We start from the raw sequence: 12,392 nt of genomic DNA on the forward strand, positions 1-12,392 counted from the left end.
TAAATCAAAGCAGTACAGGTCAAGCAGGTGTCCTGGAGCTGCTTGTTGGTTTTGACTCAGGTCCAGGCAGTCTGCAAATACCACCCAAGGCTTCAGGCACAAAATCCTCCTTTGGGAGAGAGCCTGGGGGGGGAGGGGGGGGGTTTCCCTGTGAGGTCAAACCCAGCTTTCCCAAAAGGCACTACCACTCCATGAGCCAGGCACTTCCACTTGGAGCTGGAGCTGCACAAAACCTTGCAAATAATAACCCCCATGGTCACATAAATAGCAGCCAATGGAAACCAAGTAATTCATTTCTCAATATATTGGCCAACAGACTGTCTTAATTATTTAACTATTCTGGTAGAAGATAATGCATAAAGAACGTAAATGGTGCGTGGATCTTGCACAGGGCCTCCAGCCAAGGGGAAATTTCACACAAAACACCAGGCAGTTTGAAGTCGTCTCTGCATGCAAATGGAACAGGGTATGCTCCTGCTCCAGGGAGCTGCAGGATGACTAGCCAGGGGCAAAGCATTGCAAATGATGCTTGGACCAACACAGCACGACACTGCTTTCCAGCTTCATCAGAGTCTCTAAATGCCAGTTTGGCTTGTACCCAGCCATATTTATCTCCACCACTGAATGCAATGAAAGCATGCAAGGAAAATGTTTAATTTACTGACCCAAGGGAGTATAGAATGGCTTGGGTTGGAAGGGAACCTTTAAAGGTCATCTAGTCCAACCTCCCTGCAGTAAGCAAGGACATCTTCAACTTAATAAGGTTGCTCAGAGCCCCATCCAACCTGACCTGGAATGTTGGCAGGAATGGGGCATCAACCACTTCTCTGGGCAAGTTGGGCCAGTGTTTCACTACCCCTATTATAAAAAATTTCATCCTTCCATTTGGTGTAAATCTCTCCCCATTTTAGTTTAAAACCATCACCCCTTGCCCTGTCACAACAGGTCCTGCTAAAAAGATAATTCCCCATCTTTTATAGGCCCCAAGGCTGCTTTCTCCTGGAAAGCTGTTCTGGGTTACACCCATCCTGGGGAGAGCTCTGGAACAAAAGGAACCTGATCCAGGTGAACAGAGAGGAACTTGGTTTCCCCTTCCCAGCAGGAGGGGTCCCCCAGGTCAAGGGTGGTCTATTCTACTCCCTATAACAAGAAGGACACTGCTGCCATTTGCCCTCTTTCTTCTGCCTCGCCTGCTGGAGAGGAGCAACAGCTGCAGCCAGGCTCCTGATTCTTCCATGTGGTCAGGCCTGGCCTCTCCCTACTGCACCCATGCTTCTCTAAAGGACTGAAATCCACGCACATCCAGGGAAATACAAAACCATCCAGGCTTGGTTTTGTCTATTTTCCCATTTATCCTTATTCCTTACCCTTGTAAACCCTCCCTGTTAGTGAGATATATATATAAAAATATTACTTCCACTACTTCCAAACTGACTCCAGATTATTTTTGGTAGATTTACCTCCTTCTCTTTTCCTCTCCCCCCCTTTTTTTTTGTTTCTCTCCTTTTTCCTTATCAGGGAAAAAGAGGGGTGGGGGGGACAGGGGAGGCATCCTCTATTTGCTAGCATCTGAGCTCTCAAACTCCAGTTAAGGCTCAAACCACTACAAAAGCCTAGGAGAAAGTGAAATGTAGAATAGCTGTCAAGTGAAGCTGGGAGAAAATCACCCAAGAACATCAAGATGTACATGTCATAGATGAACATCTGAGAGACAATCATGTACAGAATGCTTTACCCACCACAGACAAGAGAAAAATTATTTGGCTTGAGATATTTGTTCTTCACAGGTTGATCTTTCAACCAATTAATTGAATTAATACAGCATATCAGTCTCTGGAGCACTCAACGCTTTGCAACTGTGTGAAGTCTGTTGCCGTGGCAGACCTGCCCACACGTCTGCAGCTAATAGAGCCACAATCTATTTGCTTCCATTTACAGACGTGACTTTGCTAGCTGTAAACGACAGCAGTGGCACTCACCAAGTCGGTGGCCTGAGGCAGGCTTCAAGTTTTGGATGGCACGTGTGAGAATCCCAGTTCCTCACAGAATCATAGAATTATGAGGGTTGGAAGGGACCTCAAGGAATTATCTTGTTCCAACCCCTCTACCATGGGCAGGGACACCTCACACTAGATCAGGTTGCTCAGAGCCACATCCAACCTGGCCTTAAAAACCTCCAGGCATGGGGCTTCTGCCACCTCCCTGCATCCTACTTGTGTGGTGGCTCCAAAAACAAGCAAGCAGTGGCTTCCTGCTGCCCCCTTGACACAGCACCAGTTAAGTTTTCACACCTGGCACCTCTCTAACAAAGGACTGCCCTGTGGCTGTGTGAGATGATAGTACACACTCTGTGTACTGCCTACTGCCTCTGTGTCTGCTCACAGGGCTGAGCTCCTGCATCCCAGTAGGCCACTCGGTGCTTCTGGTTCTGATGGGTGGGTGGTAGGACCAGGAATTATGGACTTTGCCTATCTTCCAGGAGTAGTACACAACACAGCACATTACATTCCTTCCTGTGTCTTTATCAGGCTGATTTTCAAGATCTTAAAGGATTGCTTCAATCTCAGAGTAGAGAGGTAGCAGAGTGGGTAGTCCTCGCTCTGCCAGAAATTGCCAGTGTCATCTCAGCTGAATTGCTCTTTCTATGCTTCAGTTTTCCACATGAAATTATATTTCCTTTTACAATTAAACTGTAAATCTTTAGGCTTTGGGTCACTTCTTACCACTCTTTGTAGAGAATCCAACAGAATGAGACTAATTTTGACAAGATTATTGAGTTATCTTCATTTCACCATCGAATACTTTTATTAACCTCAATTTCATCTTGGGTGTGCTCAGCTCCCTCTGCCCACACAGCACTTATGTGCATCTCCTGATGCTTAGACCCTTCTGTTACTTCTAGATATTTATTAGAGAACCTGTTCCATGGCCATTTTTGTGGAATACAAATTCTGCAGTGAAAAGGGTAGGACATCCACTCCAAACTACACCTGAATGACCTGTGTCTCCTGCTGTGGGAGTCACCAGGACCCAGGCATGAAGCAGCACCACCATAGCACTGCATATTCTGGAAAAGAAATATATATTTAGAGCTCCTGGTGTCCACTGGACTTCTTGTCATTACACAGGTGGCAAAAGGAACAACTGGAGAAGCAAACAATACTGCTCCCAAGCACAGCCACAGAGCTTTCCTCTGCTTTTCCATCATTTAAAACATTTTCCAGTATTTTCCCCAACAAATGCCACCAAGTTTCTTTGCAGCTCTCCAGCTGAAGATCACCCCACATTTGAAATTCCCTGCTAGGAAATTTTCCAGGGGAAAGCCACTAAGATCAAACAACTGAAAGTTGTTTGGAGCTTTTCTTCAAGGATTTTCTATTTCCTACCCCTTTCTGTGGTTCATTTTCCTTTACTCTGCCTTACCAATTCCTCCATCTGCCCGTCTCCCTCATAGCTGGTGTACAGAATTCACACATGCCTAAGGCTCCCTTTCAGTACCTCTGCAGATAATTTCTCCTCTTTTCCTCACTCAAGTCTACCTATTTCAAGTCCATTTTCTCTACGTCCAGCCACACAGATCACCCCACCACGTGAGACATGCTCTTTCCCATGCTTAGCGCTCTGGTGTTCCACTGGTAGCCATGTGAACCAATTTTCAATCAAAGACATGGCGAGAGTGGCAAGCAACACAGCTCCAAGAACTTCAAAGGGAGTCTGTGGTTTTCATGCCAGCATTTTTTGTGGTAGTCATCCACTGCTAGTTAGGTCTAGTATCAGCCTTAACCAATCGAGCTACATCACTTTCCAAAGCCAGCCCATAATTACAAAGAAGGCCAATAGGCTCTCGGTGATGATGCAATGATGCATTCTCAGGTGCTCTTCTAGGAATAAGGTCAAAAGCTAAGTTACTATTTGTGCAGTTTGAAATGAATGGCATAAAATCAGGCACTGACTAGAATCTCTCATTGCAATTCTTAATCGTTTTGACTTTCTTCTCTCCAGCAGTCAGCAGGTTCTTCTTCGGAGAAGCCCTTTCAAAGAGAAATTAGATGGATACTTTACCATGACTATCAGTTGACTCAGCTGACAGGACATTGCACCTACATGACCTTTCCTGTCCCTCACTCCTCCTCTTCTGTTTCTCAATTAGGCCAAATTCTACTGCCTTTATTCATGCTATTGCTTTATTTCATAGCTCAAACCAATGATTTCAGTAGTGACTCCTAGAATAAATTACCACTTTGGTGTGCCAAGATGACCTGAAGTCCTTGCTGAGGGCTGTTTCGGGCCTTTGTCATGCCTCTCTTATCCCATTTCATCATCCACAGAGCCAGGACTTTCTCACAGCTCATCAGCTGGTTCCCCCAGTATCAGCAGACAAATATCTTCCCGTGTTTACTGTGCTTAATGGGAAAGCATAACCGCGTCACTAACGTGGCAGGCATCTTCTGGCACACTTCTTTAGTGTTCCCATCACGTATCTATCAGTGAGAACAGTACTTGCTGTCCTGTTTCAAGGAGGCAAGTTTTATATGTGACAGTGTTTGTGTTGATCAATGCCCCACTGAATCAAGTACTACATGAATATCTCCCACATTCTGAGGAATAAAAGCCAGACTTTTCACAATGGATACCAGCAACTGAAATGAGAATTCAGAACATTTAGAAGCATTTGAAAGTATGAACTTCTTTAGAGTGACTAAAACATCGTGTACCTGTCCTATTTTCCTCCTATGAAAGCCCAGCCAATTCAGCAGATCACTTAAGGGCTGTGAAGATAGCCACTTGAGATGGTAGAGCTTAGTTATGGAGCCTTCTTCTTGGAAGCCATCTGGGACATCCACAGGTATAAACCACAGAGCAAAAAACCAATTGCTTACCACTTCCGTCTTGGAAAGAATACCAACACAAAGTCAAATCTCCCAAAGATAGGGAATGGCAGAGTTAAGATGATCATGACCTAGTCTGGAAAGGACAAGCTGCTACACTTGATGCTGCGTAGCCTCAGGGGAATGTGCAGTAACTGGTTACCCCAGTGCCCTATAAAACCTACTCCCAGGCTTTCCACAGTTGCTATTAATAGGAGTTATAAACAGCCACAGAACCATAACACGAGATTAGCTGTCATTATATCTGTTTCACAGATAAACTAGCCGACAACCAGCAAAACTCAAATGGAAACCAAGCCTCTACAGCCGTGTCGGTAGGAATGCTACAGCAGGGTACTGCAGAACAGAGTGCTCACAATGGGTAACCAGATAAGGGCAAAGCAAAGTTTTATCTCCTTCCTCTGCGGTGCTGAAGTGAAATGGAAGTATAGCCAAAATGAAAGTCCTGCCACTGTTGTCATGACTCTGCTGTGGTCTCCTGCTGACACAGAACTCCCACCTCTCATCTCTGACCAACAGCAAAAAGCTATAGCATGGATCTACTCTAAGGCTGCAGATAGGCAGGCAATTACACAACTTAAAGATGCTGTGGTCTCCTAAATGGTTGTTTCTGCCCTGTGGTATCGCTTCTATAGTTTGAAAGGTTCAGAGTAAGCCCTAATTTTGTTTAGGCCAAATTAATTAGGCTAAAGAATTTAAATAGTTGCCTTGAGACATCTGGTTTTCACTAAGTGGGAGCTTTCTTCTACTTGTCTCTTCGAGCTGACTTCTGCTGGCATCTCACCTCCAGCTGTAAGATATTGATGAGCACCTCAGGACAGTGGGACAATATTTAAACTTCACCATATGAAGCAGAAGATGCAGCCACCACACCCAGTGAATAGGAGGCCTCACTAATCTTTGAAAAGGCTGGAACATGATATGGTTGCTTGATGAAGAAAAAAAAAGCAGGCTCTATTATTTGCAACCAGGGAAGATGGGATAGAACACTTGTAGGTCACCGGGTCATTCAGCTCTACAGCAGCTGAATTCAACCCTGCATGAAAATTATAGCCAGGCATTTTAATTCTGTGTTTGCTTCACACTGGATTGAGGACTTTTCAGGCATAATTTGTGATGAATGTGTCTAGAAACTGGCACAACCAGGCCTCAGTTTAGTTGGGTTCCTTTATCAAAGCTTCTGGATTAGGAGTCTAGAGGAGTTTGGAGTTGAAGACAAATTGCTAACATGAGTTAAAAAACCACTCCCCTTACTAATTTAACCCACACTAAGGACATGCATTTGGACTTGATGATCTTTTCCAAGCAAAATGATTCCCTGATTCCATTTTCTCCTGTCACATGCACGATGAAAAAAGGCAAAGAGAATAAACAATGATAAAAAAAAACCCCAACCCAACAATAACCCCAAGGACTGAAAATCTGCAGTGTTATTTTTTCCAGATGAATTTTTACTGGGGAGTAAGAAAGGAGACAATTTATGTTACAGCTTTTGAAAGCAGGTTTCATGAATCTTCCTCAGCTTGACAGTAATACCCATTCCTCCCTAACAACTCAGCCTGAAACAGACAACTCATAATGTTAACATTAGGTACAGTTACAGTTGACTGAAAAGGAGACTTAGAATGGAAATTGTTATGCAACTGCTACTTCATGAATTGCTGCCAGATCTGAAGATAATGTTAAAAGCAGCCATTTTCTTCTGATTGATTTGGTACTCTCCTATCCCTGTGGAATGACAACACTAACCTCTAAGTAATAATATTGCTTGGAGTTTTCTCACTTCTTTTTGCAGAGAAAAGAGACAAACACATTATAGTCCAAGGCACAACATCTTTGGAATGCACAGCATTTGGTGAAAGTCAAAGTGATCAAATAAGTACTGGTTTAATAAATTCTGCTGTGCACATGTATGCCAACAGGGAATACGCTGTTTCACTTTGGTGAAAGCAGAGTCCCAGCACACTTAATGCTGGCCTGCCTTCTCATCAAAATCCCTTATGCCATATCAAATAGGTCACTGCACTGAAATCACAGCTACACTTTAAGTAGCACTTTTTAAGGGAGATTGCATTAACTTTATGAATGAGTCATAAAATGGGAACTCCATACCGTTGCATTGACATGGTTTTACTGTTGCAATTTACCATTGTAATGGCACTATTTAGGAAACAACAAATGAACTGCAATGAGATAATTAAGGAATAATCTCCATTACTTTGAAGTATACAAAGCAATAAACAGCTGCCAAAACTGATTAATAGCTGAAGTGAACTTAAGACATTTAATCAATCTAATAAACCATTTATTGCCAGAATGTAGTGGCTTACACTAACTATGAGGCATTTATCTCAGGGATACAAACCACAGTATTTTCCTTCTTTTTAGGATGTCATACCATGAGACCTTGATTGTTCTTCCATTAAAGTCAAGGATAAAACTCCCATTGTGGGCCCAGGGTCAAGCCTGCACTGAGCTGTTATCAATGAAAATAAATGTTTCCTTTTAATGTAGAACAGTTCTGCCACAAAAAAAAATAATCCCCTATCTCCCCCCTCCATATAAAACATCCTATGGCATTGAAAGGGGGACTCATTTTAGTGGCAAGGACGAATGTCAAGAGTCATGATGAAAATCTAGATCTCCCACTAGTACTTGAATTACAATTTCCTGCAAAGTATTGTTTTGTCTGTGCCTCCACCCTCTACTTGTAACAGGGAGATGAAACCATTCACTTGTTACATGGGATTGTCTAGGATTTATTTCACGCAGCATAAAGACACAAAGAATATAAAGAAACATAGACAGAAGATGCTGTACATAGTTTAGTGGCTCTAAAGTAAGAGCAGAAAAGAAACAACATGCTTTTTGCTTCTGTTACACCTGTCTTGTAACTAGGACAGTAGTGAGAAGGGCAGAAAGGCTGAACAACACTGCTTGGAGGAAGGGACCTGTTTCATACGTTACAGCAGTCCTGTCGGTACAAGCACAGCTGAGCTTCCTAAGCTTCCAGTTTGCTTCCCACTGCTCTGCCCATGGACTTTCTCCCACTTGTGGTGTGCTGTCAGTCTGCTGTTATTCTCTCCACCTTAGGCTGGAGGGATGAGGGACCCAGCATGACAGTGGCGAAGGGTCAAGCATAGAGAGAGACAAGCCCTTCCTGGCATGTTCTCTCACTCTCTGCCACTTTATATACCACCATAAAAGCAGTTCCCCCTCCAAAGCAAAGCAAGTACCACATTCCTCAGTAAGATAAACAAGATAAACAGCTAGCTGTTATACCAGAGCTATACAGCAACAATCTTACCCACATTTAAAACATACATAAGACATCAGCTCAAGGTGAACATTGTAATTGTCAAGCCTTGCAAAACGGGCTTTTCATCAGACAAGGCATTTCTATCTCCTCATACCTGCATAGAAAAGAGGCATTAGAACACATGTTGTCCTACCACAGGCTGTAGTTGCTCTTTCCCTGCAAAGTGGAAGATGTTTCTAGGGCTGGATGGCTCTCAGATTTGCTCTGAAGCAACCCATCTGTCTTAATCCTAGTAGGAAGCTATTTTGGGTTTATCCAACTATAAATGCTGATACAGAAACTCATACCCAATAATAACACAGGTATGAATGTATTGTTTCAGCAAAAGCTTCTATGCAAATTAACCCTCAGATAATTAAAAATGCCTCCAGTGTCTGGGTGGGTAAAAGATCAAGCACTTGTTGAGTTACAACATAGCCAGTGCTGTGATAAAAGCTTCGTAATAGCTTAGGAGCAGGAGCTCTCAACCTTTGCAGGGAACAGGACTAATTCCATCAGCCAACATGTACTAACTCCTACTCATCTGTGCCCGATCTAACCTGTGCGAGACGGTTTGCAACTGCAGGACTCTTGCCTTGAGAAGCCAAAGCTAGGCAGCAGGTTGAAACTTGCACAATTGGATGCAATGCAAGCAGTGGCATTGCGTTCACTCCCTGTGCAAGTGTTTGTCGTAAGAGCAGGACAGGTAAACCTAAAAGACGAGTCCCAGGAACCTGCAATACTGGTATCCCTGCCTGTACTGCTGTTCAGGGAGTGTTGGGTCTGTGGGAGAAAACACAGCTAGATTTTGAAATGTTTTGGTTTTTTTTTTTATTCTATGCTGATCAAATGCAGCAATTTGAAAGCTGACAGCAAAACACAAAGATGTGTTGACTGTAGGAACACATTCACTGAGAGCAAAACAGGAGCCCAGAGCTTTCAGCATTTTTTGTTTCCCCCTCGGCACTACCAGAGACCACAACTTCCTCAAGGCTGGTCCCACAGTCTGTCTTTCCAGTAAAGCACTGCAACAAGAGCTGCTGCTCACTGCTGCTGGAATCAAATGCAGTGGTCGCTTCTGGAATCAAATGCAGTGGTCGCTTCTGCAACCTAGCTTGGCATTTGAAATGCCATGGGTTCGCTGCTGCGAAATACAACTGCCCAGAGCGGCAGATGGATTTATATATAGAAATATGTTTAGAATAGAATAGAATAGAATAGAATAGAATAGAATAGAATAGAATAGAATAGAATAGAATAGAATAGAATAGAATAGAATAGAATAGACCAGGTTGGAAGAGACCTTCAAGATCATCACGTCCAACCTATCACCCAGCACCACCTAATCAACTAACCCATGGCACCAAGCACCCTGTCAAGTCTCCTCCTGAACACCTCCAGTGACGGCGACTCCACCACCTCCCCGGGCAGCCCATTCCAATGGGCAATCACTCTCTCTGTGTAAAACTTCCTCCTGACCTCCAGCCTGAACTTCCCCTGGCGCAGCCTGAGACTTTGTCCTCTTGTTCTGGTGCTGGCTGCCTGGGAGAAGAGACCAACCTCTGCCTGTTTACAACCTCCCTTCAGGTAGTTGTAGAGAGCAATAAGGTCACCCCTGAGTCTCCTCCTCTCCAGGCTAAGCAGCCCCAGCTCCCTCAGTCTCTCCTCATAGGGCTTGTGTTCCAAGCCCCTCACTAACTTCGTTGCCTTTCTCTGGACTCCTTCCAGCAAGTCAACCTCCTTCCTAAACTGAGGGGCCCAGAACTGGACACAGTACTCGAGGTGTGGCCTAACCAGTGCAGTGTACAGGGGCAGAATGACCTCCCTGCTCCTGCTGGCCACACTGTTCTTAATGCAGGCCAGGATGCCATTGGCCTTCCTGGCTGCCTGGGCACATTGCAGGCTCATGTTCATCCTACCATCAACCAGCACCCCCAGGTCCCTCTCTACACAGAGGCAATGGCTTTCTTTAAGGCCCCCAAAAGAGAAGTTTTAAGCAGCATCAATAAAAGTATTTCCTGGGTCTATGCCAGCTACAAAAGGATTTTTCCTCAATTAATGAATGGAATTGAAACAACTATCACCCCTCTTTGCAGCAAGGTTGTGATTGAGGCTTGTGTATACATCAGGAATATTTATGTCTTTTTCTAGGAAAGAAAGGAGGTTGTAATTCCTTAACTAAATAGATGACCATGCTTTCTTAAAGGTTTTTCTCTTGATTTTCCACTGATGGCAGCCCCACAAAAGAGCCAATATTCCAGAGGGTGTGGGTGTTCCTCCACCAACCTTCCTCACCATCACCTCTAAGATTTCCAGGGAGGTGGTGGAGTCACCATCACTGGAGGTGTTTAGGAAGAGACTGGATGGGGTGCTTGGTGCCATGGTTTAGGTGATTAGATGGTGTTGGGTGATAGGTTGGACTCGATGATCTCGAAGGTCTCTTCCAACCTGGTTAATTCTATTCTATTCTAAGATCATGGCTATGGGCAGGTAGTCAAGGAAGGGAAGACAGGCAGGGCACGGACACTGCAGTCTGTCACTTGATGCACCAGCAAACAGCAGCATTGAGAATTCCTGGAGAGTCAGACACCTTTTAAGGCATCCCAGAGAAAAGGGGCGGGGGGGGGGGGGGGGGGGGTGGTGTGAAAAAAAAAGGCATTTTCTCTGCGAGATGCTGCCAAGCCTGCCCTTGAGATCTTTTGGTTACACACACGCCTCTGAAAAACACTTCACAGCCACCTGTAAAAGTAAAAAGTATTCCACTCTCCACATCTCCTCCTCAATCGATTTACACCCATTCCAAAGAGGAAACCAGCCCCCGCTCAGCACTGCACTGAGGCGGGACATGCCTGAGGCTAGAAATGGCGCCCAAAAGCTTTTCCCGCCTGCCCAAGGCCTCCCGGCTCCCAGGGCCCCCGTGGCCCGCCTCGGAACACGCCCCCTGCTAGCGGCGGAGGGCGAGGCCCTTCCTACCCAATCATAGGTGGCTCCTCCCCCGCCGTAGTCCCGCCGATAATCTCCGCCCCGCCCCCTCGCAGTAGCCTCGCCCCCACCGTTGTAGCCCCGCCCCCTTGTTTACCGCTCAGCGGGGCCCGGGCGCTGCCCCACTCCCACCTCCATGTTGGAGCGTCCCGCGGCGCGGGGGCGGATCGGGGCGGGGCGCGGGCCGCGCCGGGACGGCTGACAGGCTGCGAGCGCGGCGGCAGCGAACGACGGCAGCGGCGGTGGTGGCGGCGGGCTGTGGCGCAGCGCGACTCGGCTCGGCCCCTTTCCCCTCCTTTCCTTCCCTTGCACCGCGCTGCCTACCTCGGCCGCGCACGGCGGCGGCCCGTGACCCGCGAAAGGGGGGAGGAGAGGGAAGAGGAGGAGGAGGAGAGGGAGGAGGGGGCGGCCCGGCGTCGCTCCGCCGAGCCCGCAGCGCTGCCCGCGGGAAGGGGGGTGGGGGGGAGGGAGGGCCGGGGCGGAGGTGTGAGGGGGGCTGGGGAAGGGGGGTACGGGGATGAGATAAGCGCGGAGGAGGTGGAGGGCGGCGGCGGCGGGGGGGTGGGGTATGTAGGGAGTAGGGGCTGTGTCGGGGGACGCGCTCGGGGGAGGCCCCGCGGGGCGGCTCAGGTGGATGCGGGGGGCGGCGTGAGGCGGGGGCTCGCCGCGGGGGGAGGCGCGGCGCGGAGGGCCGGGGGCACTTCCCCCGCCTCGGGAGGCGGTGGCGGCTGCGGTGGGGGCTCGTGGGGAGTGTTGTGGAGAAGCTTCCCGGAAGGGTGAATTGGATTAATTAGTTGTTGCTGTTTTTTCAAGGGGGGGTTGATTTGCTTTCACCCCCCCTTCCCCCCCCCCTCCTCCTCCGTGGACAATTGGTGGCTGGAGAAGGCGGCGGTGGCAACGCTACCGGAGGGGCCCCTGTGCGCGGTGCTCCCCCTTTCCCTCCCCTTCCCCCCTTTTCCCCCCCCCTCCCCCCCCAGCTTGGCTTCGCTCCTGAAGGAGTTGGGGGTTTGGGTTTTTTTGTTTTGTTTTGTTTTTTTTAAACCCAAATCTGCATATTGATTTTTAAACAAACAAACAAACACATCCCCCCGCACACACGCCTGCCTCTGGGAGGGAAGTAGCCAGGTGGAATCTCATTCTGTTTCCATGGACAACCCGTCCATTATCACCCAGGTGACTAACCCCAAAGAGGAGGAGATCCTGTCCTGCACTCAGGATAAAGG

General features: G+C 47.1%; 1 protein-coding gene and 1 long non-coding RNA gene across 5 annotated transcripts in view; one reads left to right on the top strand and one right to left on the bottom strand.

The window, feature by feature from the left end:
* The window catches only part of LOC137444843 (uncharacterized), a 98,628-nt gene extending 90,145 nt beyond the window's left edge, over positions 1-8,483 (bottom strand). The window contains exon 1 of the long non-coding RNA XR_010988285.1: positions 8,303-8,483. This is a non-coding gene — a long non-coding RNA (uncharacterized lncRNA). The remainder of the gene's footprint in view (positions 1-8,302) is intronic.
* Positions 8,484-11,854: 3,371 nt separating this feature from the next.
* Positions 11,855-12,392, top strand: part of CTDSPL (CTD small phosphatase like) — a 91,288-nt gene continuing 90,750 nt past the window's right edge. Inside the window, exon 1 of one of the 4 annotated variants that reach the window (XM_068145912.1) lies at positions 11,855-12,391. In XM_068145912.1, coding sequence (XP_068002013.1) covers positions 12,316-12,391 — 76 coding nt within the window. In that variant the 5' untranslated portion in view covers positions 11,855-12,315. The remainder of the gene's footprint in view (position 12,392) is intronic. The other 3 variants (XM_068145913.1, XM_068145914.1, XM_068145915.1) reach the window with 3 other exon arrangements.

Source organism: Melanerpes formicivorus, unplaced genomic scaffold, assembly GCF_026170545.1.
Source record: "Melanerpes formicivorus ecotype bairdi unplaced genomic scaffold, bMelFor1.0.p_v2 SCAF_13, whole genome shotgun sequence".
Taxonomy (NCBI): Eukaryota; Metazoa; Chordata; class Aves; order Piciformes; family Picidae; genus Melanerpes; species Melanerpes formicivorus.